General features: G+C 46.9%; 2 protein-coding genes across 2 annotated transcripts; one reads left to right on the top strand and one right to left on the bottom strand.

Annotated features, from left to right (window-relative positions):
• Positions 1-1,474: 1,474 nt before the first annotated feature.
• LOC138633844 (ras-related protein ralB-B-like) lies at positions 1,475-4,301 on the bottom strand. Its single transcript, XM_069720311.1, has 5 exons — positions 4,040-4,301; positions 3,187-3,334; positions 2,901-3,109; positions 2,413-2,587; positions 1,475-2,335 (listed from the first exon to the last, which is right to left on the bottom strand). Exons 2-5 carry the CDS (start codon positions 3,298-3,300, stop codon positions 2,228-2,230), a joined length of 606 nt encoding a protein of 201 aa, XP_069576412.1. The 5' UTR covers positions 3,301-3,334; positions 4,040-4,301; the 3' UTR covers positions 1,475-2,227.
• A 1,822-nt stretch (positions 4,302-6,123) lies between these two features.
• Positions 6,124-14,242, top strand: LOC138633843 (inhibin beta B chain-like). The gene is made up of 2 exons (XM_069720310.1): positions 6,124-7,180; positions 9,830-14,242. Exons 1-2 carry the CDS (start codon positions 6,787-6,789, stop codon positions 10,603-10,605), a joined length of 1,170 nt encoding a protein of 389 aa, XP_069576411.1. The 5' UTR covers positions 6,124-6,786; the 3' UTR covers positions 10,606-14,242.
• Positions 14,243-25,267: the final 11,025 nt, after the last annotated feature.

Here is a 25,267-nt window from a genome sequence, read left to right as displayed (position 1 = left end):
CAATGTTTAATGTGAATTTCTCTTGAATCTACAACTCTGCTTACAACAAAGTCGGCACACTGTGACATGGAAATAAAAAGACGAGGTGATTTAGTCCATTTTAAAATAGACCAAAAACTGTTACGGTTTTATGAAAAAACATGTGATCATTTTGAATTTGATGGCAGCAACAGATCTCAAAAACTAAAGATGAGGAAGTTGTGTAAAGGTAAAAAAACAAAAAAACACACCTGGTGGAACATCTGACAACAAATTCAGTCACCATGGCAACAGAACAGCAACATTATTGGGTATTCCCACAAATAAATCTGAGGACTTCACTGAATTTGTGTTTCTGCAGTTTAAAGATCTGCGTTTGAAACTTGTTTTAACAGGAAGCTGCTTGAATTAAACTGAAGCAGATAAATATGAAATAATATTCAATAAATTTTACTCTGAGTGACAAACTCAAGTTGTTTTTAACACAAATCGACGGAGAAGTTTCTAGAAGAGTCTGTATGTTGGAAGAAGAGAGAATAAGTCCAGAAATATTTCATCTTATTTGATGTTGTCCTCAAATAAAACTTTAAAGAAATAAAAAGTGACTTTTAAAGCAGATTTTTGCAGAAATTCATGATTTAAGTTGTTCAGATTTTCAGAGTAAAAGTTCATAGAAACGGAGGCTGCTGCACTTCTCAATGTTAAATTCATTTGTTTGGTCAAAACTGAAGCCACGGCGCCACCTAGTGGTTCATCTGATAACTGTGCAGCTATGCAACAGAACTTCATCTTATTCCCATATTTTAGCATTGTAATTAAGAGATCTGTTTTAACTTTTATGATTACAGAAAATAGAAATATTATAAATGAATAATACAATAAGGTCCGAGCCTTTTTATTTCCACATGAAGCCTCGGTCAGTTCTGGTTTCCTGCTCCTAGTCTGTTTGTTTCTGCTTCATCTTACCAATTCTTCATATAATTGTCTTTTTGTGTCTTTCATTGTGTATTTTCTCTCATGTTAAATGTGACTACTTTTATACATCAGGTCATAATTCCTGTTTTCTTTTACTACAGGTTTTATCATCGTTTCATTATTTGATCAGTTTTATTTAAATCAGGTGAACTGATGCAAAATCTGTCAAATTTCACATAATAAAAGATATAAACTGCTTATTTTCTGCTAATTTAATTTATTGTAAATCTTTACTACTAGAACCAAACATGACCGAATTTGTGGAGCTGTTTGGAGAAAACCAATCCTGAATTATTTTCTTTTAGTGATGACTAATGCTTCAGTGATTGTCGATTAATTAAAGAAACATGTAACCTGGTGGTACTTTTAAAGAAAACTGAGATTTCCTTCAAATAAAAAGCTCAATTTCATACAACATTTTTAACTTTTGTGAAGTTTATTCCCGATATGTAGAAGTATTTTGTGTGAATAAAAGACACTAACTATCAAAAAAACAGCTGCAGCGATGGAAGACGTCCAATCAGAGGATCAATCGGTCGTTTATTATCAGCCGTCTCCGAGCGGACAACACAAACACGTCAGGAACAGGACCGAGCGACTCTTTAGTGATTTAAATAGATTCCCTTTGATTATAAGGTTTATTGATCAGGGAGGTGCAGGAGGAGGCTTCATACAAAAGGAGTGTTCGAGTTAAATATCAGGAATGTGTGAGGAAAGATACAGAGAGGGAAGATGGACGACAGTTTACATCTGAGCCGACAGGAAACCACCTCTGTTCAGAGTGAGAGCGCCACCTTAAAGCTGGACTTCACAAACCTGACGGTCCTTTTTGTTTCTCCACATTAAAACACGCTGAACTCTCAGAGAGGAAAGGAGAGCATGCCGTAAGTATGCGGACACGTCCGGCCGCCTGGCTTCGGGTCACCTCCGTAAAAAAGAAGCGGTTCTCCGAGTGTGGAGGGAAGAACCGGGACAGGATGCCGACCTGGACCCGGTCCAGCAGCTGTGGGAGGATCCGGCGCTGCGAGCCGGGAGGCTGTTAGAGCAAATCACACACAGGTGAGGTGTCCACATACTTTAGGCCAGAATCTGCACATACACAGGAAGCAGTCAGGGAGGATTTTCACATTAAAAGGAGGTGAGAGGAAGTCGTTTTAATTTGAAGAAGGGGATGCTAGGGTGACCGTGCAGGTGAGTCAGGAGTTTCCCGCCCCGCCTGTCTGCGTCAGTTTATTTTGGTTTTGGCCCGTCGTCACCGCGGCGTCTCGTCCAGTTAAAGTAAGCAGCAGTGCTTCTTCTTCTTCTTGCCGCTTGGCCCGTTTTTGTCTTTGCTCTCCGCCATTTTTTTCTTGCGCACCTCCCTCATGAGGTCGAAGAACACCTGCGAGACAGAGGGAGACGGGTTACCACAACAACAGCTCAGACCTCCTCCTCCTCCTCCTCCTGTTGTTTGTGTACCTTGTCCACGTTGGCTCTCGTCTTGGCCGACGTCTCCACGTACTGGACGCCCCACTCGTTGGCCTTCGCTGTGGCCTCGTCGGCGGACACCTGGCGCCGCTCCTCCAGGTCCGACTTGTTCCCCACCAGGAGGAGCGGGATGGCCTCCTCCTCCTTCACCCGCAGGATCTGCTCCCTGGTACAAACGCAGACGGGATGTATCACTCGGAGGGGATCTTCTGCAGCTGAAACAACTCTGATTTCAAATATTCAATGATGCAGATACGTTTCTAAACTACGATAGTTTTGCCTTTTACTTATTTTTATTTTTTTTAGCCCTAACTGCACCATTTTTCTGTAAAACAAACTTGAATGGTTTAAAAAAAAAAAAAAAAAAAAAAAAAAAAAAAAACTCTGCCTCAGACAATCTTCAGACTTCAGAAATCAATAAGAGTTTGATTGCGTTATTGATTGATTGATCGATGAGGACATGTCAAACAGTGACAGACCTGAACTCGGACGTGGCGGTGAAGGACTCGTGCTCCGTGATGGAGAAGACGAGCAGGAAGCCCTCTCCGCTGCGGAAGTAGTTGTCCCTGATGGCGGCGTAGTCCTCCTGACCCGCCGTGTCCAGGATGTCGATCTGGACGTCCTCGCCGTCCAGCACCACCTTCTTCCTGTAGCTGTCCGCCTTGGTGGGCTCGTAGTCCTCCACAAACTGAGAGGACACACCGGGTTAGGAGACAGGGGGCAGGAACAGAGGGGCTCATGGGAAACGGGGTCCTGGAGTCTCACCTCGTCGTACATGAACTGCAGGGTGAGGGCGGACTTCCCCACGCCGCCGCTGCCCACCATGATCACCTTGTGGAGGACCAGAGAGGTCTGGTTCTTGTTCTTCCCAGAGGCCATGACTCTGGTCTGGTCAGCCCCGAGGACTGAAGACCTGCAGAGACAGACGGGACAAAATAAAACACTAAAATGGGATGAAAAAAACTTTCTCACACCTTCAACGAATTTTGAAACAGACCTGCAACAAAATATCAGACATTTAATGTATAAAACCAGATGTTTTTTTATTTGATTAACTCATTAATAGTATCTAATTAGTGAAGGGGCCCACAGAGACCAGCTGAGCCCAGGACCCAGGTTCTGGCTCCGCGCCCGTGTAAACCCTCAGCTGGGATGTCACCAACACGTCAGTGACCTTTCCAGCTGCTCCATGTGCGGGCTGCTGACGCCAACATGAGGGCAGGAGACCAGAACCAGAGAAACACTCCGACGACATGAACATGGTGGCCGGCTGTCCTAAAAGAGGAAGCCCGGGTCGTCCTGCTTCAGCTTCCTCCCTGTTTGAACCGGCTGACAGCTGGTAACGACTTTCTACCAAACACCAAACGTCCACTTCTGCTCTTCCAGATTCCCGCCTTCAGCCTCAGTAACGCCTCTGATTGGACGAAGGTTTGAACACAACTCCCCTGCGGCGGCTGCTATTGGCTGGTTGCGACGTCACTCAGCGCGCATAGCTAGCCAGCGCCAGATAACGCTTTCTTTGCCTTCAGCAGAACATAAACCGACATTAAAGCGCTCGTCGGCCGAGAAGAGAGTCTGAAGTCCGCCGGAACTACGGAGGGAAAGTGCGCAGACTCACCCGCTGATGCGTCTTCCTGTCGTTGACGGATAAATCCGACGCACACCCAACTTTTCCGGAGTTCCCCGGGAGTCCGCGCCCCACCTCGTACCCGGATCCAAAGATGGTCTCTGTCTCGGAGGAGGCGTCACTCCGCAGAGAAAACATGACCGACGGGGCGAGCAGCCATTACTGTTGATCTCTGACCAATACACAAACTACTCAACCAATCTGATATCAACGGTCCTGAAACACTTTGTCATTTCATCACCGTCCGTGAAATGCAGGTCGTTTTACTGGCAGCGCAACATGAACAAAACGGACAAACCGACACCGAGTGACACCTCTTACTTCCGTTCCTCTCAGGTGGAGGCAGGCGACACGAACCGGAAGTGATGTCACGGAATTCCTTGATCAATTTCACTCAAAATCCATCTTTCTGTTGATTTTATTATTTATTTTAATAATTTGTTATATTCTTTAACCATTGCTCGTCTTTTAAACCCTCAACTTTATTTCTACGGCACCTTTCCTGTAACTACAGCTGATTTTTATGTATTTTATAGATTCACTTTTTTCTGTTTGTTCACAGAACATCTGGATGAATAAAACATTAAAAGTGCAGTAAAGTTACTTGGATCCATAAAGCATCATCAGCAGTTCGTAATAAATATGCAAACCTTATTCTTTCGGGGTCCTGGGCTGGTAAATAATAGTTTGTTTACATTGCAGTCAAATTTCCTGGAGAAATTAATCACGAGTTGTTCTGATTAAGTTTAATAAGCCAGCTGTTATTTTTGTTCCCACGTTTTACAGTTCAATCTCAATAGTCCCAGTTTTATTTTCATACATCCTCTGCAGCATTTGATTACCATTATTATCTCTAGTTTTGTTGTATTAGTGTCACAGTATCTTTGTTTTATTTAACAGGGACGGACTTTGAACGTTTTTATTTTGGGGTTGTAGTTCCATCATCTGGAACAAAGATGGCGCCATTTCACCACTTTACATGCATGTGCTCCAGATGAGCTCACTGACGGGTCACACGTCTTCATGAGGTCAAACACCAACGTTTAATGCCCTGAATGTGTCCTTAAAGGAGCTGCAGGTTGATTTAAACTTTGAAAACAGCTGTGTCCTGTTGTTGCATACTTTTATGGACTTTTCAGAATAAAAGCAGACATATTAGTATCTTTGGAAACTTTTAAATTCAGTTGTTGTTTTTTTAAATCCATGCAGGTGGAATAAATTGAATCGGATCAGGGTGGTGTGAGGGGCTCAAACAGAGCCGACCTGTTCGTGTTTCTGGGTGTTGTGATAATCAGAAGCTGAAAGGTCGAAGGTCACCCCAGCTCCTGCTCCTCCTGCTCCTCCTGCTGCATGTGTCGTGTTGCAACGAGCTGATTTGGTTTGGAGTTTTCACTAACAAATGCTGGTGTCTGGACGTCCTGCCGTGTCTCAGACTGTCATTAGGCCAAGCTGTTGCGGATTGTGTCGCATTTGACGAGAAAGACTCGGCTGGTTTGAATATTCGAATGCGTTTCTCTGGGTTGTAAAAATGAGCTGTGACTTTATCTGACGTTTTAATCAGGACCTATTTCATTTAAAACTCATCTATCTACAGTTTGTAAATTCTTCTAGTAATATTTGGCAGAGTTTGGATGATGTCTTTCATCGTTGAATCAAACACATCTGATGTTGTTCATGTTTTCTGCAGACCTTCTTTCATGCACATCCTGGCTGCAGCTTCCCTGCGGGACTCCATTCATTTCCGGTTTGGCTGTGATTGATGATCTGACCCGGCAGTGTTCAGCTAAATCATGAAGTTGTTTCTGTGTGAAAAAAGTGGATTAGTAGAAGCAGATTGTTCAAGAACTGTTTATAACCTGCTTCTGATCCTCTTCAGGTCTCTGCAGGAACATTAAGAATCCCTTCAGGAGTAATTCACTGATTCCTCCTCAGGGAGTGATATTAACACCGCCCCCCTCTCTGCCCTCGCTTTCCTCATTGGCCCCGCCCACCTGGTTTTGCCCCCCCACCCCCGTATATAAAAAAGTTTGCACAGTGCGCCGGCTCCTGAGTCTCAGACGCCAGAATGGAAACGCTCCTCGGTGCGCTCTCTTGCACACCTCCTTCTCCTCCTCCTCCTCCTCATCTTCTTCTCCTTCTTAATTGCGCATCGGCACTCCGGCAGCAGCACACTGGGAGTCAGCAGCGCGGCCGTTTGAACTGTGTTTAGAGAGTGAAACAGTGAGGATGATGATGATGATGATGGTGCGGTCTGTTGATTGAAGCTGAGAAATGCTCCAGAGGGATTTGGAATCACTTCTTCTTCTTCTTCTTCGTCTTCGTCAGTGGAATATGTTGAAGGGAGACTTCCAGCGGGGCTGATGCTGATTACTGAAACCATGCACGCGCTCTGCTTGTGACGGAGGTGATGCTGTTTGGGTGAAGCTGCTCCAAACTCCACGCAGAGTCCCCGCGAAGCGGAGAAAGACACTGAGCGCCCCGCTGCTGACAGGCTGCTGACAGGGACCGAGGACATCCATGTAACGATGTCATAAAGAGTTTCCTGCTCACACACCTTCCAGTGGATGGAAATAAACTGCACCGAGGGGCATCCGAGTGCGTCAGACCTGAGCGGGCTGCCGTTACGCACGGAGACGGCCCGGGGCTGAAGGGAACCACACTCACACTCACACTCCGTTTTATGATTTAACTACGAAAAAAGAGGGAACGAAGTTATTATTCTCCTCCTCAGACGGAAAATGAGGATCTGTCTGTTCCGACTGGCACTCTTCGTGGCTTGTGTCCTCTCCATCAGCTGCACCGCTGCGCCCGGCACGGAGGCAGAGGCGCACACGGCGTCCCGGGATACCTGCGCGTCCTGCGGCGTCGCTCAGCCGGAGGACCCCGAGTCGGGGCGGCTGAACGGAGACTTCCTGGAGGCGGTCAAGAGGCACATCCTGAGCAGGCTGCAGATGCGGGAGAGGCCCAACATCACGCACCCGGTTCCGAAGGCGGCCATGGTGACGGCGCTGCGGAAGCTCCACGCCGGGAAGCTGCGCGACGACGGCAGGGTGGAGATCCCCAACCTGGACGGACATCCGATGAACAACGAGGTGGAGGAGAGCTCGGAGATCATCAGCTTTGCGGAGAAAGGTGCGTGAAGGAAAGGAAATATTAACCTTCTTTATCTTTTGGCTTCATTTGGAGACATAAATCTCTCATTTCTCTGGAGAAAGTTCCATCTGGTTTCAGTTAAATATACGTTTTTCTTATTGATTTCATTAAAACAAACCACAGAAGGACAGAACAGCCACTGAAGTCTGAACTGATTTAAATAACAAGCAGGAAATATTTTGATTTCTGTTGTAAGAAATTGGAAATGATAAAGGTTCAAACAGAACATTAAAAATAAAAAACTGGAAAATGTGTCTGAGATAATGAGGGTGGCAGCAGGAGCTGCTTTACTCTAAAAAAACAAAGAAGAGAGAAATGGAGTCTAAAACACGCAGACAGAAAACTGGTCTTTGACTTTTATGGAGAGTTTTTATGAGGCTGCAGGACACTTGTTGTTCTGATGAAAACCAAGATGTGAAAAGATATTTGAAACATGAAGCTCAGGTGCTGCTGGGGACACTCATCCAGCTCCACTGTGTGTGAGTGTCTTTACACACTGACTGAGTGAGTGAGAAACAACCCAGGGAACATCCTGATGTTGAACAGATGTTGATGCAAAGGCCTGAAAACTCGACAAAATAAAAGCGGCGAGCATGTGCGGCTGCTACCTGGTAGTTTGTGTGTCTCTTTGGTGTGCGGACTTGGTCTCCTTCTTCAGGCTTGTTTTACACTCTCTCTTGGCAGTCGTCATTTGTTGGTTGTTCCCAGTGTAAACACCTCTGCTGAAGTCTGGCGAATGGCTCCAGTTTGGTCTCATTTAAAAGTGTGTTTGGTTTGTTTTCTGACACTTCTGTTCAGGGAGTTGTGAGATGAATGAAAGCTTGTGATGTTGCAGGTCTGTCAGCAAAAGACTTGTAAAAATGAGAGAGAATTTGAATGGACGCTGGTGGACGGAGAGCTGAACTTGGATGTTCCAGCTTGACCTGCTGTGCTGCGTTCATGTGAGTGAGAGAGCGCTGGACATCCGGCCTTCTGGCGTGTGCCCCGGTGTTGTGTTCACTGTCCAGACCCGGCAGCCTCTCTGGTGTCGGCGGAGGTTTTCTCCCCGCTGAGAGCCTTTTCTGCTCTCAGATGTTTCTCTCTGTGGCCGCTGTGTTGCAGACCTTCCACCTCGGCGCCGTCCTCCTGCCAGTTGGCTGCGTTTCCGGCGCCGAGCGGCTGCCAGCGGGGACGTGGCACGGCGTCAAGGCTCCCAGGAACAATTTACTCAGAGCCGGCTGAAAGGAGCTGAAAATGATCAACGGCGCCACCTGCTTCACCCACGAGTGTGTCTGTGTGTTACCACACTGTGTGTGTCTGAAACATCTGCTGGACTGGACCTGTGTGTGTGTCTGTGTGTGTGTGTGTGTGTGTGTATCTGAAACATCTGCTGGACTGGACCTGTGTGTGTGTGTGTGTGTGTGTGTGTGTGTGTGTGTGTTTGTGTGTGTGTGTGTGTGTTTGTGAGTGCCTCAGTAAAGACTCTTGGCGTGTTGCTGAGCGTCCTGTTATGGTTGTTGTTGTTGTTTTTATTGTTGTGATGATCGTTGTGGTTGTTGTTGTTTTTGTTGTGGTTGTTTTTATTGTTATGGTGGTCGTTGTTGTTTTTGTTGTGGTTGTTTTTATTGTTGTGATGGTCGTTGTTTTTGTTGTTACATCAAAATGCAGCAGCTGAACATGAAGTCATGTGTAACTTCCGACCTCGGTTTGCATTCGACAGTCAGTTCCAGGTTTACATCATTTTCTCAGGAAATCATGAAGAACTGCCATCACGTCAGATAAAGGCTTATTTCCTGGTTTTATTTCCTGGTTTTTGTTGTGAAACTTTTCCTGACCTGATTCAAGTCAGAAATACTGGAAGTTATTAAAAACAGCTGAAACAGCAGCCTTTTCAGAATAAAAGCCCACGAGGACCTGATGCGTGCGGCGCGGCTCTGAAACAGAAGTCATGAATGATTGTGGAATAAAGAGAAGGATGTGAGAGGCTCCTCCACTTCCTGGTCTGAGCAGCTGAGCAGGTCTCGGGTGCCGACGGGTGAACGTGCACCACCTGGCGGTCAGAGACGAGCCGTGATGGACGAGGTCGCTGCTCCGCTCTCCTCCCGAACGCTCTGCAGCCCTTCATCCTCTGACACGCTGCTTTCACACCAGCTGTCGGCTTCGGTTTCTCCCACTGGGCTCCGCTCAGTTCAGGAGGTTCACACCTGATCAAAGGCTCTAATCTTCTTCACCTGACAGCTGTCAATCAGCTCCTCCGTGTGCTCCCTCCTTTGTGACCATCTGGAGGTACAGATGAGGTCCATTAGATGTTTTCTGAACTCGGGACCAAACCTTCCTCCTGACGGGCGCACCGGCTCGCTGATGAAACCCACGGAGAGACATCAGAGTCCTTTTGTTCTCGTTTGAGTATTTTTAGTTGTTGTGAGGGAGCGATGTTCTGATCCAGACAGAGATGTTGAATGAAGCTGCCTCACGGTGAGGACAGTGCGGCTCCAGAGGATCTGTCAGGCAGCGCTGCTCTCTGTAACCCGCCGGGCCCGGTGTCCCGCTGCAGTCTGGTTCTGTGCTCCTCCAGAGGAGAGTCAGTCTGAACTTTGTTCCGGCCCGTCCTTCTGTGTCGTTAACGTCTGCTGTGTTTCTGCTCCTCAGATGAAATGGTGACGTCCAAGTCCAGCCTGTTCTTCCTGATCTCCAGCGAGGGGAACCAGAACCTGTTTGTGACGCAGGCCACCCTCTGGCTCTACTTCAAGCTGCTGCCGGCCGCTCTGGAGGTGCGCGGCCGGCGGAAGGTGACGGTGAAGGTGTACTACCAGGAGCCCGGCCTGGGCAGCAAGTGGAACCTGGTGGAGAAGCGGGTGGAGCTGAAGCGCAGCGGCTGGCACACCTTCACGCTCACCGACGCCGTGCAGCTGGTGTTCGAGAAGGGCGACCGGCGGCAGAACCTGGACGTGCGCTGCGAGGGCTGCGAGGCGGAGGGCGTCACGCCTCTCCTGCTCAACCTCAACGACGAGTCCCACCGGCCCTTCCTGGTGGTCCGGGCCCGGCAGGCCGACAACAAGCACCGCATCCGCAAGCGCGGGCTGGAGTGCGACGGCAGCAGCAACCTGTGCTGCCGCCAGCAGTTCTACATAGACTTCCGACTGATCGGCTGGAACGACTGGATCATCGCGCCCTCCGGATACTTTGGGAACTACTGTGAGGGGAACTGCCCCGCCTACATGGCGGGCGTCCCCGGCTCGGCCTCGTCCTTCCACACGGCGGTGGTGAACCAGTACCGCATGCGGGGGATGAGCCCGGGCTCCATGAACTCCTGCTGCATCCCCACCAAGCTCAGCACCATGTCCATGCTGTACTTCGACGACGAGTACAACATCGTCAAGCGGGACGTTCCCAACATGATCGTGGACGAGTGCGGCTGCGCCTGAGAGCGCCGCCCGCCGGTCTAACGGGGAACTGAAGAAGCTCACAGATTCACATTATTACAATGAATATAGAAACAGAATATTTATGGACGACGGAGAAAACAAGCGCACACACATCCTCATCCACACATATCTACTCACACTCATGTATGCCTGCACAGAGACTTGTACATATATTTATGTTTGTTGATATATTTCCTCTGGTGGAAGAAACAATTCAGCCTCCTGCAAACAGACGTGAAGAGTTCTCCTGTGAACTCTAGCGGCCACTTTGGAAACCACGGATAGCTGATGAGATCAGTCTCAGACCGGGAGGTTCCCCGAAGTGTGCCGGACTCAACCTACGAGCCTTTAAAAGCAGCTGCGTCGCAGCAGGAACTCCTCCAACTCCACCCGCAAGGTGAGAGCAGCGTCTCCAGAGGAGACACGAGCAGCCCGGCTCGGCCGAGTCCGCTTTTCACGAACGCCGAAGACGTCTTCGCGCCGCCAACGTACAGCACTTCTGGCCCGGAGTCCCGTTTACACTCCGAAGAACTTTCCTCCTCGTAGCCAACGTTCAGATGCATTCCAGAGAAATTCTTTCCACGGCGACGAAACCCTGAAATAATTCTCCAAAAGTTGGAGTGAAGGCAGAACTGTGAGGCGTCACACCTGAAGTTCACAGTTCGGAGCAGAAACACTGCAGCTGGAGAGGATTTCAAATCAAATGACCAATACGTTTCTCACGTTTCAAATTAGTGGACTCAATATTCTTTTGTCTTTTCTTCAATTTATAACCTTTAATTACCTGATACCTGACGTCTCCCGTCAAACCACAAAATTAGGCACCAAATCCAAGACTCTCCTTCAGGTTTGGATTTGAGCCGGTGAGATGTGAACGTGTGAAACACAACATTTGACGTCCAGGGAAGGAGAACACGTCGGACCTTTCTTTCAGATGAAGTGTTGAACCTGGAGACGAGCCGGAGCTGCCGGTCCGATCAGAGTTGTCCAAAGTTTCCAGGTTGTTCACTGAGCGCTCCTTCTTGGTCTTTACATCATTAAAGTTAAAAACCATCCTTTAGTTTTCCGCAGTAATGTGTTAAACAAACAGTCTGTAGCGGTGAGAGCGGCAAGTGAAGACCAAGTGAACATCAGGAGTGACGTCACATTTTTCTGTCTTCGTCGGGACGTTGGCAGCGAACGGTTTCCTTCAGCTCCTCGGTGAGGAGGACGGTCCGACTGCCTCCGGTCACAAATCCTTCGACGTGTCTCGGAGTGAAAAGCTGCCGCGTCACAGCTTCGCTTCGATAGCACTTGCAGAGTGAAATGCCTTTAAGGAGCCCGACGTGGCGCAGCGCTGCCCACCGTCCTTCTTTGGGAAAATGAATAAGTGCCGCATGAGCTATGCAATGTATAGTATTTACCCAGATATCAGACAAGCTGAAGCTCCAGTGACAGACGATCAGCAATACTTGAAACGTGAGCGCGGCGGGCCGAGGCGGGCGGCGGGCGATCCAAACGCATCGATACGCTTCTGAAGACGAAGAAACTTCAAATAAAGAAAGGAAAGATGTACAGTTGGGAAGAATCAGAAAGCCAGCAGGACATTTGACCTGCCGGTGGTTCGGTCTCTTTTCTCTACTCAACACTGAAGCAGCTCCTCGACTCACCGCTGTTCTGCACTTAACACTGCGTATTTTCACCTTTATGGATCAACAAAAATACACAAGCTGGAGGATCTTCATTTGTTTTTTTAAAGATTTGTTTGCTGTGATTTAAACATTTTATTGCATCTCTTCCAGTAAAGTTGATTTTTGACCCAAACAAACAGGCACTTGAACGAAAACGCTCCTCAATTCAGCTTTATTCATGTTTCATATTCATCCCTTCACATCAGAGCAGCACAAACAAACTGAGTGAACAATACATTTATGAATAATAACAATGTAGATTAAAGAAAATGAGAGATTTGAAATTAGAATTGTTAAAAATCAACAAATAAAATTCAGTAAAACAAAATAAAAGCCAGGAATAAAAACAATAATTCAAATTTAAAGACGTTTCTCCAAACTAAAAGCCAGATTTTAGTCTATTTTAGTATCTCGTATATCTCGTAAGCAAAATATCCAACAAGGTGAAAGGTGTAATACACCTGCATGTCCACTAGAGGACAGCGTGTCACGCTTTTCCTCGCTGTCGCATAAAATAGGAAAAATGTCTTTAAAGAAACCCACGTAAATTGACCCCGGGCTATGACCTTTGTTACGTGACGTGCGTCGGCTTTGGTGGCGTAAATAGTCAGAATACAAAAGCACTGAAGTCCGAAGGGGGCGTGGCTAGAGTCGTGGAAAAAGAGACGAGGGTTTCTTTAAGAAAAATCATCTCCTAACTTCTAAATTCTTTCAACGTTTGAGGTAAACCCCTGACACGCTGCCCTCTAGTGGACCAGCAGCTGCATTACACCCTTTACTTTGAAACAATGTTGGCTATTATAAGATGGAAAAGAAGATGTTTCAGTTCAAGCTTCAGTTGGTTTGGTTCAAAAATCAACTTTACTGCAACGGAAGCAAAATAAAATGTTTTTATCACAGTAAATAAAACTGAAAACTGAAATTAAGATCTTCCAACTGAGGTATTTTTATTGATACATAAATAAATATCATTGCAGCATCATTTATTTTATTGGATGATTTCACATTTGTATATATCTTAATTTTAGGGGATTAAAAGCGAAAAAGGTTCAAAACTTCTGTCGTGGAGGATATAAACTGAGAGAAAATGTAAAGTATGATCAGACGTAGTGCGTCTCTACATGAATAAAGAACCTGTTGGGTTCCACTTCTGCTCGAGCACTTCTCCTGTGTGGAGAGTAAAAGAGGCTAACTGGGGCTAACTTTGACCCAAATGCGATGCATGAATAGTGATTTTTAAATGACTGGATCCCGGCGGAGTTCCCATCGCGGCCCGTTTGGCACCGTAACACACTTTGAGACACACTTTCAGTCACTTTGACATTTTCAGGTTAAACGTGGAAGCGGCCTGTTATTTTCTACGTGGGCTCCAACACTCGCAGGTGCACATTAAGGAGACGTACCTGAGCATCCCGTCCCGCTCATTATCCCACCTGTCCCGGCCTGCTGCCCGCCGCTCGACCCCGGACGCCCGTTTCTCTGCTCGTTCTTCAAACCTGTTAGAATATTTGCACTGAGGAGTTACGTGACTAGTAATAAGACAAATAAATAGAAACTGCCATTGAAAACAAAAGTTATTTTTATAGAAGTAAAATTGAGCTCTGTTCAAATGTATTCTGCCGAATCATGGAACCAAAGAGGCCAAGAGGTTTAGCTGTTGAAAGATGTTTTTGTTGTTGACTTTGTGGGAGTTAAAGAGGCCTAAACACTGTATCAGGGTATAATATCAGTCCATTATCAGCTTAATCTCTTTTCTATTTTCTACCTAGACATGGAATATTTCATATTTTTTCATCAGATTCCTTAAATATTCCGTAGTTTTCTTTCTTCTTTTTGTTAGAATCATTTAGAGTGAAGCACATCCGGTCCCTGTACAGTCCATGTAACATATCAATATGCTTTTGAAATATTTTGTTCTTTGTAATTGTTGAGAAATAAATTTGTTATTACCACTCGTATGGTTTTGTTGTTGACGCTGCTGGTTTTTCTGGTGACTCACTCACTCAGAACTTCCCTCTGTTGTCACAGAGTTTTCCAGCTGACTGTCAATCATCTCTTAAAATAAGGTATTCATCCATAATCAGCAGGTTTTGGGCAATTCATACACCTGAACTGCTCTACAGTTTTTTAAGTTGACAGTTGTAGTAAACTTTATGTTCTCCAGTTAGAACCAGTGCATTGTGGGTGTTTTACAGGCGGACACCAGTGTGGTCTGACTTCATTAAATTTGACCACGAGTTTCAAACGGCTGGGTATCGATACGAGACGTCACTTTAAGGACTATAAACAGCACTTTTTAAATTAAGCAGTTTATAGGATCAATAAATAAAAGATAAAAATCACCGAATATTCCTTTAAAGAAGCAGAAATGTAAGAATTTCTCTGTTCTCTGGAGGATTTTTAGCAGAATTTCAAAATAAAATGCTCAGTGAAGTCAGAAACACCCAGATTAAGGAGGCGCGTGTGTGTTTGCTGGATGTTTGGACTTCAAAATGATTTAAAAAGCTGCAGGCTGACTGACAGCTGCACTCGGCACATTCCTGCTGCAGCACTTGATTTTTTTTGCTGAGAAACATGAAGTCGTTTCTTAGGGCCGGGAGGAAGAACAGACCACTACACAGCTCTCCATGTGTCCACTCAGTCACACAAAGGCTCCAAACAGGCCTAATTATACCTAAACAAATCTCAGCGGGGCTCCAGGGGTCAAGTGTTCGACCTTTAGGGTCACACGCGGCCTGATTGGGAGGCGGCACGCACTCGGCTGCTTTACAGTTCTGTCGGGAGACTCGTGGTTCTCCGTCGTTTGGAGCCTCAGACGCAAAACTTCAGAAAGGAAATATCTGGAGGTGCGCAACATGCCACTCAATCACTCGTATAATTGCCCCAAAAAATAATCACCTGAGTGTCAGCTGGAGAGATGTTTTAGTGGAGTGGTTTGAAATGATATGTTTCAGAGAGAAAACCAGTCGCCTCCTAATCTGACGGCTGACGACGTCGTCAGGAACGACACGACGAGACACGGAGGACGACGTCAAACTGAGAGAATGATTAATGATTCACGTCGAGGTTATTCTGTCAGCACAAACGTTCACTCCTCCTTGGTTCAGTTTGAGGGTCATCTAGTTTATACTTATTGAAAATGAGTTGGCGTAAATGTTGGAAGGGTTTGTTAGCATCTCATCACAAATAGGATCAAAAAACTACTTTTTGAGCCTTTCCAGTTACGGCCATCTTTGTTCTTTAATTGCGGCAGAAAAATCTTGATTTAACGAAGAACAAGTGAAATATCAACAGTTTCTGATGCTAACAAAATGATGACATTTTTCTTGGAACACACGAACACTTAATGTTAAAACAACTGACAGGAAGAAGTATTTTAAAAAGTCATTAAACCCGTAGCAGGTTGAATTTCTCCTTATTTGCTTGAGTTTTCTTGGAAGCACCATCTAGTGGTCTGTGGTGGAACTGAACGCCTCTTCAAAATAAAAGCAGGCAGTATGTTTACTCAGGCATGGAGCGGAGAGCGAAGCTGTCAGGTGACAGCGGAGAGCTGTTTCATCACGTCGCCGCCAACAGAGAATGTTAATGAACACGCCGTCAGGCCGAAGCCGTTACATGTGACAGCGTGGCGAGCTCTGACAGACACGAGCGGGACGCCGTGTGCTCTCTCGGCTGACTCAGGAGGAACAGATCTAATTTGTTTCAGAACAAGGCGACGTTACCGTCTCTACGGTTTGTGACGAGGCGGTACCTGTCGCCTGGAGAAAAGGTCCGGACACAGGAGCTGCCATCTCTCCTCAGGTCTGCAACGTCCTCCAACCCGAGCCGGAAACAGAAGAAAGAATCACATCAGAGGAGCCGAGAGGACGTCGATGTCCAACAGGTGACAAATACAACCTGATGTCTCAATATTTAACATGAACAGTTGGTTCTAAGTTCTACTGCTACTCCTGCCTGCGTGGCTCCATCCGTTAACTGGAATCAACAATCAATCAAACCTGTAAAAATATACTAACATATATAAAGCACAGATAAATAAATGAATGAAATTCAGTTCAAAGTGAAATAAATCCCTAAAACGTGCAAAGAGGATGTACCTGGTGGTCAAAATGAATAAAATATATAAATAGCCCAAACATATAAGTAAAATTTAGCAAAAAGTTAAAGAATTTTATATAATAGAGAAGATATTAACAAGTATATATAGATTAAATGTATAAATAAATAGCCAAATAAATCAATTAAATTCATTTAAAAGTGAAATAAATGGGTTAAAAAGATGTGTATGCACACAGGTAGATGTTCGAGTCATTTTCAGGGCTGCATGTCCTCATGAAAACAAAACCTTCGTAGAAGTGGGTCCTTGGCGTGTGCAGGTTGGGTGTCTCTCATTAGACCTGATTCAATCCCATAACTCATGTGACTTGTCTGGAGGTGTCCTGTGGTTGGAGGCGGTGGGAGGAATGTGCCACGGTGGAGCAGATACACCATCACGTTCTGAAGTGGTGAACACGGACTGTACGAGTCCTGGTGGACGACATCCATCTCCAAGTTCTCTTCTCCAAACGAACCTCGCTGTGTTTTTATTCCATTGAGCTTATTTGATCCGTTTGTTTTAGTTCCAGGTTGAACTGAGTATGATGAAGCTCCGCCCCCGTACACCACTTCGATTGGTCGGTACACAGCAGATTCTGTTGTCAATGATTACAACGGCACGACTTATTCTTCTCAGAAAATATGCTTTTTAAGCCCGGTTTTGATTCCATCCATCTCTGTTTCACTGCCGGACGCTGAGTGTTTCCTGCTGCTAAATTTAAACCACATATTTGGGTAATTTTTCTCTGCTTGTTACTTTAAAGTGGCACAAACACAGAAACACAAACACAGACACACAGACACAGAGACACAAACACAGACACACAAACAAGTCTCAGTGCAGACAGAAAGTTTGACAGCAGCTCTGAGTGAGGTATGGTGATCACAGCAGCAGGGGAAGAAGAAGGAGGTGGAGGTGGAGAGAAGCAGAAGAAGAGGATCTGTGGGTGGAGGGCGTCAGCGCTGCTCCTTCTCAGTTTATGGTGGAGAATGACTGGAATGTTCCACTTATCAAAATATGCACGTTACATCTGCAGGTTTTTTTCTCCCCGAGGCAGCAGCAGCTTCTTCCTCATCTTTAACACGCTGTACAAGTACAGAGTGTGTGTGTGTGTGTGTGTGTGTGTGTGTGTGTGTGTGTGTGTGTGTGTGTGTGTGTGTGGGGGGTGGGGTGGGGGGTCCTCGGGGGAAATACATTAGCATCAGCGGGATGATTGACGGCTCCAGCTCGTAACCAACCCAACACAGGCAGTTTTACACGCTGCCGTCTCTGCTCCTTCAACTGTTTCATGTTTCTGTGACACGGAGCTGCAGGTGTAACGAGTCCGCCTGCAGCTCCAAACATGGAGCTCACTAACGATCCTTTGGACTTCATCTGACTTCCTGTCTCATCACTTTCACTTGATATCAAATCATTCAGTTAAATTCTGGTATTTTCTTTTACTCTCATAATTCTGACCTCATCAGATTTTCTGTTCGCCATCCCATCATGTACACCTGTCTGTGCATTACTTTTCATATATTTTTACAACTTATTGCAAACCTAGGCTCCACACAACCCTGCATCCAATCAAATGCAACAGAAAGATAAGAAAACCAATATAATTCGGAGAGGAGGAGTGTTTTGATTTCAGCTGATGTTGAAGCACATCTGCAGCTCGGATCACAAAACACAAACAATAACAGAATTTCATAAAAGAAGACGATGCGGAGACAACCGGCCGGTCCTGCGTCTCTGGAAGGATTCGGGTCATCTGATGCTCTGATGAGGAAGATGCTCTGCCTCGCCTTCCTCTCCTCGCTGCTCTGATGACTCAGGCTCCAGACATCCCACTTCACCCGTGGCGTCTCAGGTCCCGGCCGCGGACCAGACTACGATACTTGAGGTGAAGCTGAGTGGAAGCGATGAGTCACAGCCTGAACGACTCCAGATGACCCCAAACAAAGTGTCGGAGCGCCGATTATCACAAACACACCATCAACCAGTTGTTCCTGACGGCTCCTCATGTTAAAGAGACAGAAGAAGAGCTGTGCTCAGAGTCGCAACGAGAGTTCAGATCCCTCCGCAGACGTTCAGGTGAGATCGGAAGTCTTCTTCCGGTCCGGAGGAGTTCTGGACGTCTGCAGAGCCGACCGGAGGTTCCCCTCTTTGTTCACGAGTTCTCTTCATGGATCTGAGGCACCTCGTCTCCTCTTCTGCAGTCTGATTCAGAGGGAAGCACCTGTTGAAGCAGCTGCAGGTTTTACTCTGCTCATCATCATTGAATGCAGTGATTAGATAACTGCATGAAGCAGTGAGGATGAGGAGTGACGAAGGTGTGTTTACTTCCTGCAGGGTGCGAGTTGAACTCAGGATGAAAACAGGTGCAACAGATCATCTTCTCCTCCAATGAGCACATTTCTTTGAATTTTGCCCAAACTCTGGCCTGAAAGGACCAAACGGAGGCCCCGAACCTCAGTTTGAGCACCAGCGCCTGTAAAGACGGGGATAAAGGACGAGAGGCTCCAGTCTGATCAGCCTCCATTGAGGAGAAATCGAGCGTCTCCTCTGGGTTTGGACGTGGCGGTCAGCGCTGATGTAACTCGCCTTGTACTTTATGTTTTTGTGGGCGTGGCCCATTGTGCCCCTAAACGCTCCAGATGGTTGGTTAAGCTGCTGCTGGATCAGCGCGTCCATCTGACCCGCACGCTGACGAGCGTCCTCCACTCATGAATATTCATGAGCAGGAGAAGAAGCCTGGCCTCATTAGAATATTCATACGGTGCAGAGTTGGTGAGAATGACGTGATGGCCTGATGACTATTCATGAGGAGGCTCTAATCTAATGGTTAATAAGGAGGACCCCCCTATCCCCCCTCCCCCCCGATCAGCACCTCCAATAATGAGAGCCTCATTCAGGAGTGTACAGTGAGCAAGCTGCCATTTTTGTTGCCTGATTAAACCCGATGCTTATCCCTGTTTCTAGGTCAGGGAGAGGCATACCAGGAGCATTAGAGCATCAAGAATCGGGCCGATGATTTAGTTAAGAAAACACACATCCGTTAACCGTGACCACCTACTCTGACACTGCAAACAACTTCCTGCCGACCCACACGAGGCCTCTCCTACCTGCTTGTTTTCAGAGCCAGCAGCGCCCGACCTCGTCCTGTCCTCCTCTCTGACGCTTTCATTGTTGCCTGGGAAAAGTAGGACAGAGCAAGTTGCAAAAGGCACAATGGGGGACAGTTTGCTTTTCTTGGTAACTCCCAATTAGGCATTGTTCTCACTCCAAATGTTTCTTTTGAATAATTGGCAGTAATTTAAAGGCGGCTCATCCATTATCTAAATCAGGCCACGTGTCTCTCCAGGCCGCCATTGCTGTTATTTAAGAGCTGTGGTTGAGTGACGCTCCCTCGCTGCTCGGAGCGGGTGCCCTGCTGGCGTTCCACCTCCGGGACCGGCAGCTCGTGTCCGGGCAGGTCCGGTGTTGTTTCAGGGCGCCGCTGTGTGAATAAAGGGTTAAATCTTGGTTCTGGCTCGATTTCCTTTCCTCCCTCTAAGGGTGCTGGGTCCCTGTGCTGCTGTCAGCCTCTCTAGGGCGCATACTTGTGGGGCACATATATTCTCTCTCATTAGTTCTGCAGATTTGGGGCCCTCAGGGTACTCCTGAGCACATGTGTTGGGAGCGCCGTTCCCACTCCGCTCTGATTGAGTCTCTGATTGCCTTGACATTAAGGGGGCTGCAGTTCTGGTGTCGTGGCCGGCCTGATGGATGGGCGGTGCCGGGGGGAGGAAGGGGGTGGGGGGAGAGGGGGGCAGCACACTGAGCTGTTGTTACCGGCCTGCAGCTCTTATGGAATCTGGCTGAAGCGACGGGAGGAGACCGACAGTCACGTTAAACATCACAAAGACGATCAGGTAAATCCTGCAGCAGCAGAAATGAACTTGAACAGTTTCCCTCTCTGATTAATGCTGCAGCTGATGAAACAAACATGTAAAATAAGTCACAACAATCAGATTTGATCTCACCTGTCAGCAACAACACAACCGAAGCAGATGCATAAAACAAACACACTTCCTGCCTAAAGGACACTTCTGTTTAGGTGCAACATACTTTCTGGATGGATTAAAGAAAACTAAAGATGAATCACCGCAGGAGGAGGTCGGGGTGGATGGTGGGCGTGTAAAGCTCTTCTGTGAAGGTTTGGAGGACGATGGAGGTTGTAATTAATTACAACATATGTTGTTGTTGTTTTTGTCTCCAGAACTGTCAGAGAATATGAGGAGGAAAAGAGGAGGTGGATTTTTTTGATTTTTAGTTGTGAATGAGAAGCAGGCTCCAATAATAAAAACCTATTTACAGTGATTCCTTCTAAATGAGTCGTCTGTGTGCAGAAAACTTTCCCTTCCTGAAATAACGATGGACGTACTGGACTGGAGGATGAAACCAGCGCCCTCGCTGACCCCTGAAACTGAGGAGAGCCGAGTTGCCGGTGGATCCTTCGGCTCCCCCGCCGCCGCCATTTGTTTCTCCTCAATCCTCCTCCTGTCAGCCTGTCAGCCTCCTGAAACATAACTCCACACACCGTGGTCTCAGTGGGAGGAGCAGCGTTCACGCGGTGACGGCGTCTCGGCTCGCCTCACCTGCCTCGCACCAGCATCCCGTCGGAGATGGAGGCCTCTCGGCCCGATAATCTCCTGGTATGAGTGACTTCATCGGGTAAGAAGCCGCTCGCCAAAAGAATGCACAACTTATAATTAAGAGGCTTAGATGAATTTGTGCAGGAGTACAAAACACCATTATGGTCTTAACGGGGGATTTGTGCAGAATGATTCTCATTCCAACCGCACACTCAGAAGATTATTGGCTGGCAGAGCGTGTGGTGGAGGAACCTGCTTGTTTTTACACCACTGAAGAAGACTCATGCGGTTTGGTTTGTTGCCTGCAGCAGCCAGCGAGTCATTCCTGTCCAGGTCAAAGGTCAAAGGATCTGCAAATGCTTCAGTATGTTTATTAGCATCATTTACATGATGAGTATTTTATCTGCAGGGTTTGATTGGAGACTTTTGGACATTAATCTGAAAAGTTAAATGTCCAGAAACACGCAGACGATGCAGAGAAGACGGCGGGAAGACGGTCAGACGCAGGTGGAAACCATCAGGTTGAAAACCGGGAGGAGAAAAATACAGAGGACACCAATGGAGACGGTTTTCTCAATAAATAGTTTTTTTTGTTTGGTTCCCAAAGAGTGACAAAGTGAAACCACATCGAAGGATTTGCATTGTCATCTTCGCCAACTAACACCCGAGCTAACATCCAGTGAACTGATTCAACCTCCTGTTTCAGGGCATCTCTGATGACTGACAGACCTGGTAAGAGCACGTGCTCACATGTGAAATAAAGACAGCCTCACACACACACACACACACACACACACACACTCTCGCAGTATTCTCCAGGAGAGATGGCAACGATTCAAGAAGGCAGCTATTAAAGGAGCTTTACTGCGACGGCTTCCAGCTCGTCGCTGAATGTCAATGACATCATCACAGCGTGTGTTCGTACAGATCTCAGCCGGACCCCGAGATCTCGCTGGAGGCAGCGAGCAAATATTGGCAGGGAGGACGACAGCCCTTTAACTCGGAGCACGAATGTGCCTTTCCTCTGTTTCCACACACACACACACACACACACACACACACACACACACACATACAGACACACACACACACACACATACACACACACACACACACACATACAGACACACACACACACACACACACACATACACATACACAGACACACACAGACACACACACACACACACACACACACACACACATACACACACACACACACACACACACATACACAGACACATACAAACACACACACACACATACACAGACACACACACATACACAGACACATACATACAGACACACACACACATACACAGACACACACACATACAGACACATACACACACACATACACACACACACACACACACACACACACACATACACACACACAAAGCGTTTAGCTGCAATCAGCATCACAGCCTGATAATGTATGGTAATGTATGTCTGGCTGTGTGTTTACTTTAAAGGAAGCCTGATAAGCATCATGTTCCTGGTGAGCGTTGGGGAATACAATTGGGAGATTTGTTGCGGGGCCCCCGGTGGCCCCCGAACACTGAGGCAGTGTGTGAGTCTCGGGCCCCGTCCATCACCCGCGGGCTGTCCGTCAGAGCGCCGCGGAGCATGAAGCAGAGCAGCCGTCCTCAAACATGACTCAGCTGTTTTTCGGAGGTTTGTTGAGCAGCAGACCTCCTGTTAGACATCCGACCGCTTCAGTTTTCAGGAGTCTGACACACGATGCATCGCAGCAGGAGAAACTGGCAGCACGTAGTTTTGGTTGGCGGTCGGCGGTCGTGGCTGCTGTCCAAAGATCCGTTATGAGACAGGAGCGATGTCTCACATGTTGGGATGAAAATGGGATGGATCCAACAAAGTAGCACCGCTTTCTTATTGCAGCCTCGTTGTTTGAATGAAACGGTGTTTGTCTGAGCAGCAGGAAGATTAAAACACAGAGCATCACCTCTTCTTCATCTTTTTCTCCAGCTGCAGAAGAAGGAGTACAGTTCATACTCTGAATGAAAGTGTACACGTCCTCCTCTTCTGATGTATTTATTTCTTCCTGCTGGAGACCGACGTTGTGTCGAGTCTTCATCAACGTCTTCATCTGCTCGGTGAAAAACAGCAGCTCTGTGTCGCTGAAGATGTTTTTTCAGCAACAAACGTTCAATCAACGGCCTGAATAATGAGTCAGTTAATTACATCGTAGGTGTTGCTGCAACACGAGTTCACAGATCTTTTTCTGAGTTAAAGTAGATAGATCATAGAAATATGGAAGATTTAATACAAAATAACATCAGTATCATTTGTTTTCTTGAGATTTTTGATGATTAAAAACTGAAAACATGTATAATTCTGTTTGGTTGTGGTTCTTTGTGGCTCCGCCTTTCAGTTCTTATCCAGTTATTTTACTTTGGACATCATCTCTGGATGTCTGAATACGCATCATCTTATATCTGAAACATAAAGACCCACACAGGCAGTAATCTTCAAACTATTCCTGTGTCTCTCGGAGCTCCTGGAAACCTGGAAGCAGCTCTGACAGAGCTGCGAACGCAGGAAATAAATCACCATCAGAGGTGACTCGGCTCTGCAGCCTTCTAATCAGGCCTGAAAGCAGCGACAGGAACCAGCTGCCCCGCTGATATGAAAGGCAGCGTTTCATGAGAAACCAGGTGAGACACCTCTCAGCTGTCTTTGATGACTGGGAGGAAGTCTCTTCTCCTGCAGCAGCAGCATGTTTCCAGCTGCATGTTTCCAGCAGCATGTTTCCAGCTGCATGTTTCCAGCAGCATGTTTCCAGCAGCATGTTTCCAGCTGCATGTGTACAGCAGCATGTTTCCAGCAGCATGTTTCCAGCAGCATGTTTCCAGCAGCATGTGTACAGCAGCATGTTTCCAGCTGCATGTTTCCAGCAGCATGTTTCCAGCTGCATGTTTCCAGCTGCATGTTTCCAGCTGCATGTTTCCAGCTGCATGTTTCCAGCAGCATGTTTCCAGCAGCATGTTTCCAGCTGCATGTTTACAGCAGCATGTTTCCAGCTGCATGTTTCCAGCAGCATGTTTACAGCAGCATGTTTCCAGCTGCATGTTTCCAGCAGCATGTGTACAGCAGCAGCATGTTTCCAGCTGCATGTTTACAGCAGCATGTTTCCAGCTGCATGTTTACAGCAGCATGTTTCCAGCTGCATGTTTCCAGCAGCATGTTTCCAGCTGCATGTTTCCAGCAGCATGTTTCCAGCAGCATGTGTACAGCAGCATGTGTACAGCAGCATGTTTCCAGCTGCATGTTTACAGCAGCATGTTTCCAGCTGCATGTTTACAGCAGCATGTTTCCAGCTGCATGTTTCCAGCAGCATGTTTCCAGCAGCATGTTTACAGCAGCATGTTTACAGCAGCATGTTTCCAGCTGCATGTTTACAGCAGCATGTTTCCAGCTGCATGTTTCCAGCAGCATGTTTCCAGCTGCATGTTTACAGCAGCATGTTTCCAGCTGCATGTTTCCAGCAGCATGTTTCCAGCTGCATGTTTCCAGCAGCATGTTTCCAGCAGCATGTGTACAGCAGCATGTGTACAGCAGCATGTTTCCAGCAGCATGTTTACAGCAGCATGTTTACAGCTGCATGTTTACAGCAGCATGTTTCCAGCTGCATGTTTCCAGCAGCATGTTTCCAGCAGCAGCATGTTTCCAGCTGCATGTGTACAGCAGCATGTGTACAGCAGCATGTTTACAGCTGCATGTTTCCAGCAGCAGCATGTTTACAGCAGCATGTGTACAGCAGCATGTTTACAGCAGCATGTTTACAGCAGCATGTTTACAGCAGCATGTTTACAGCAGCATGTTTACAGCAGCATGTTTACAGCAGCATGTTTACAGCAGCATGTTTACAGCAGCAGCATGTTTACAGCAGCATGTTTACAGCAGCATGTTTACAGCAGCATGTTTACAGCAGCATGTGTACAGCAGCATGTTTACAGCAGCATGTTTACAGCAGCATGTTTACAGCAGCATGTTTACAGCAGCATGTTTACAGCAGCAGCTTCCTATGTATAGTAGTTGAGAGGTTCCAGGATGCTGCAACGTTCACATCCATCAGAATAAGGAGAACAAGATGTCCTCCGGGGTGATGGCCAGTAAAAAGGCAAATGCTTTGCATGAGGGAGGGGGCGGGTGGCGAGGGCACGGTGGAGATTGAGTTGGAAAGGCGAGGGAGAGAATTGGAATGGCAGTGGGCCGGGTTCCTAATGCACACAGCGAAGGCCAAAGTTTAGAGG

This window comes from Brachyistius frenatus, unplaced genomic scaffold (genome assembly GCF_029030835.1).
Source record: "Brachyistius frenatus isolate BFR_SWC_R1_liver_20210118 unplaced genomic scaffold, ASM2903083v1 Contig_238, whole genome shotgun sequence".
NCBI classification, from domain to species: domain Eukaryota; kingdom Metazoa; phylum Chordata; class Actinopteri; family Embiotocidae; genus Brachyistius; species Brachyistius frenatus.
This window is presented reverse-complemented; position numbering and strand designations above follow the sequence as displayed.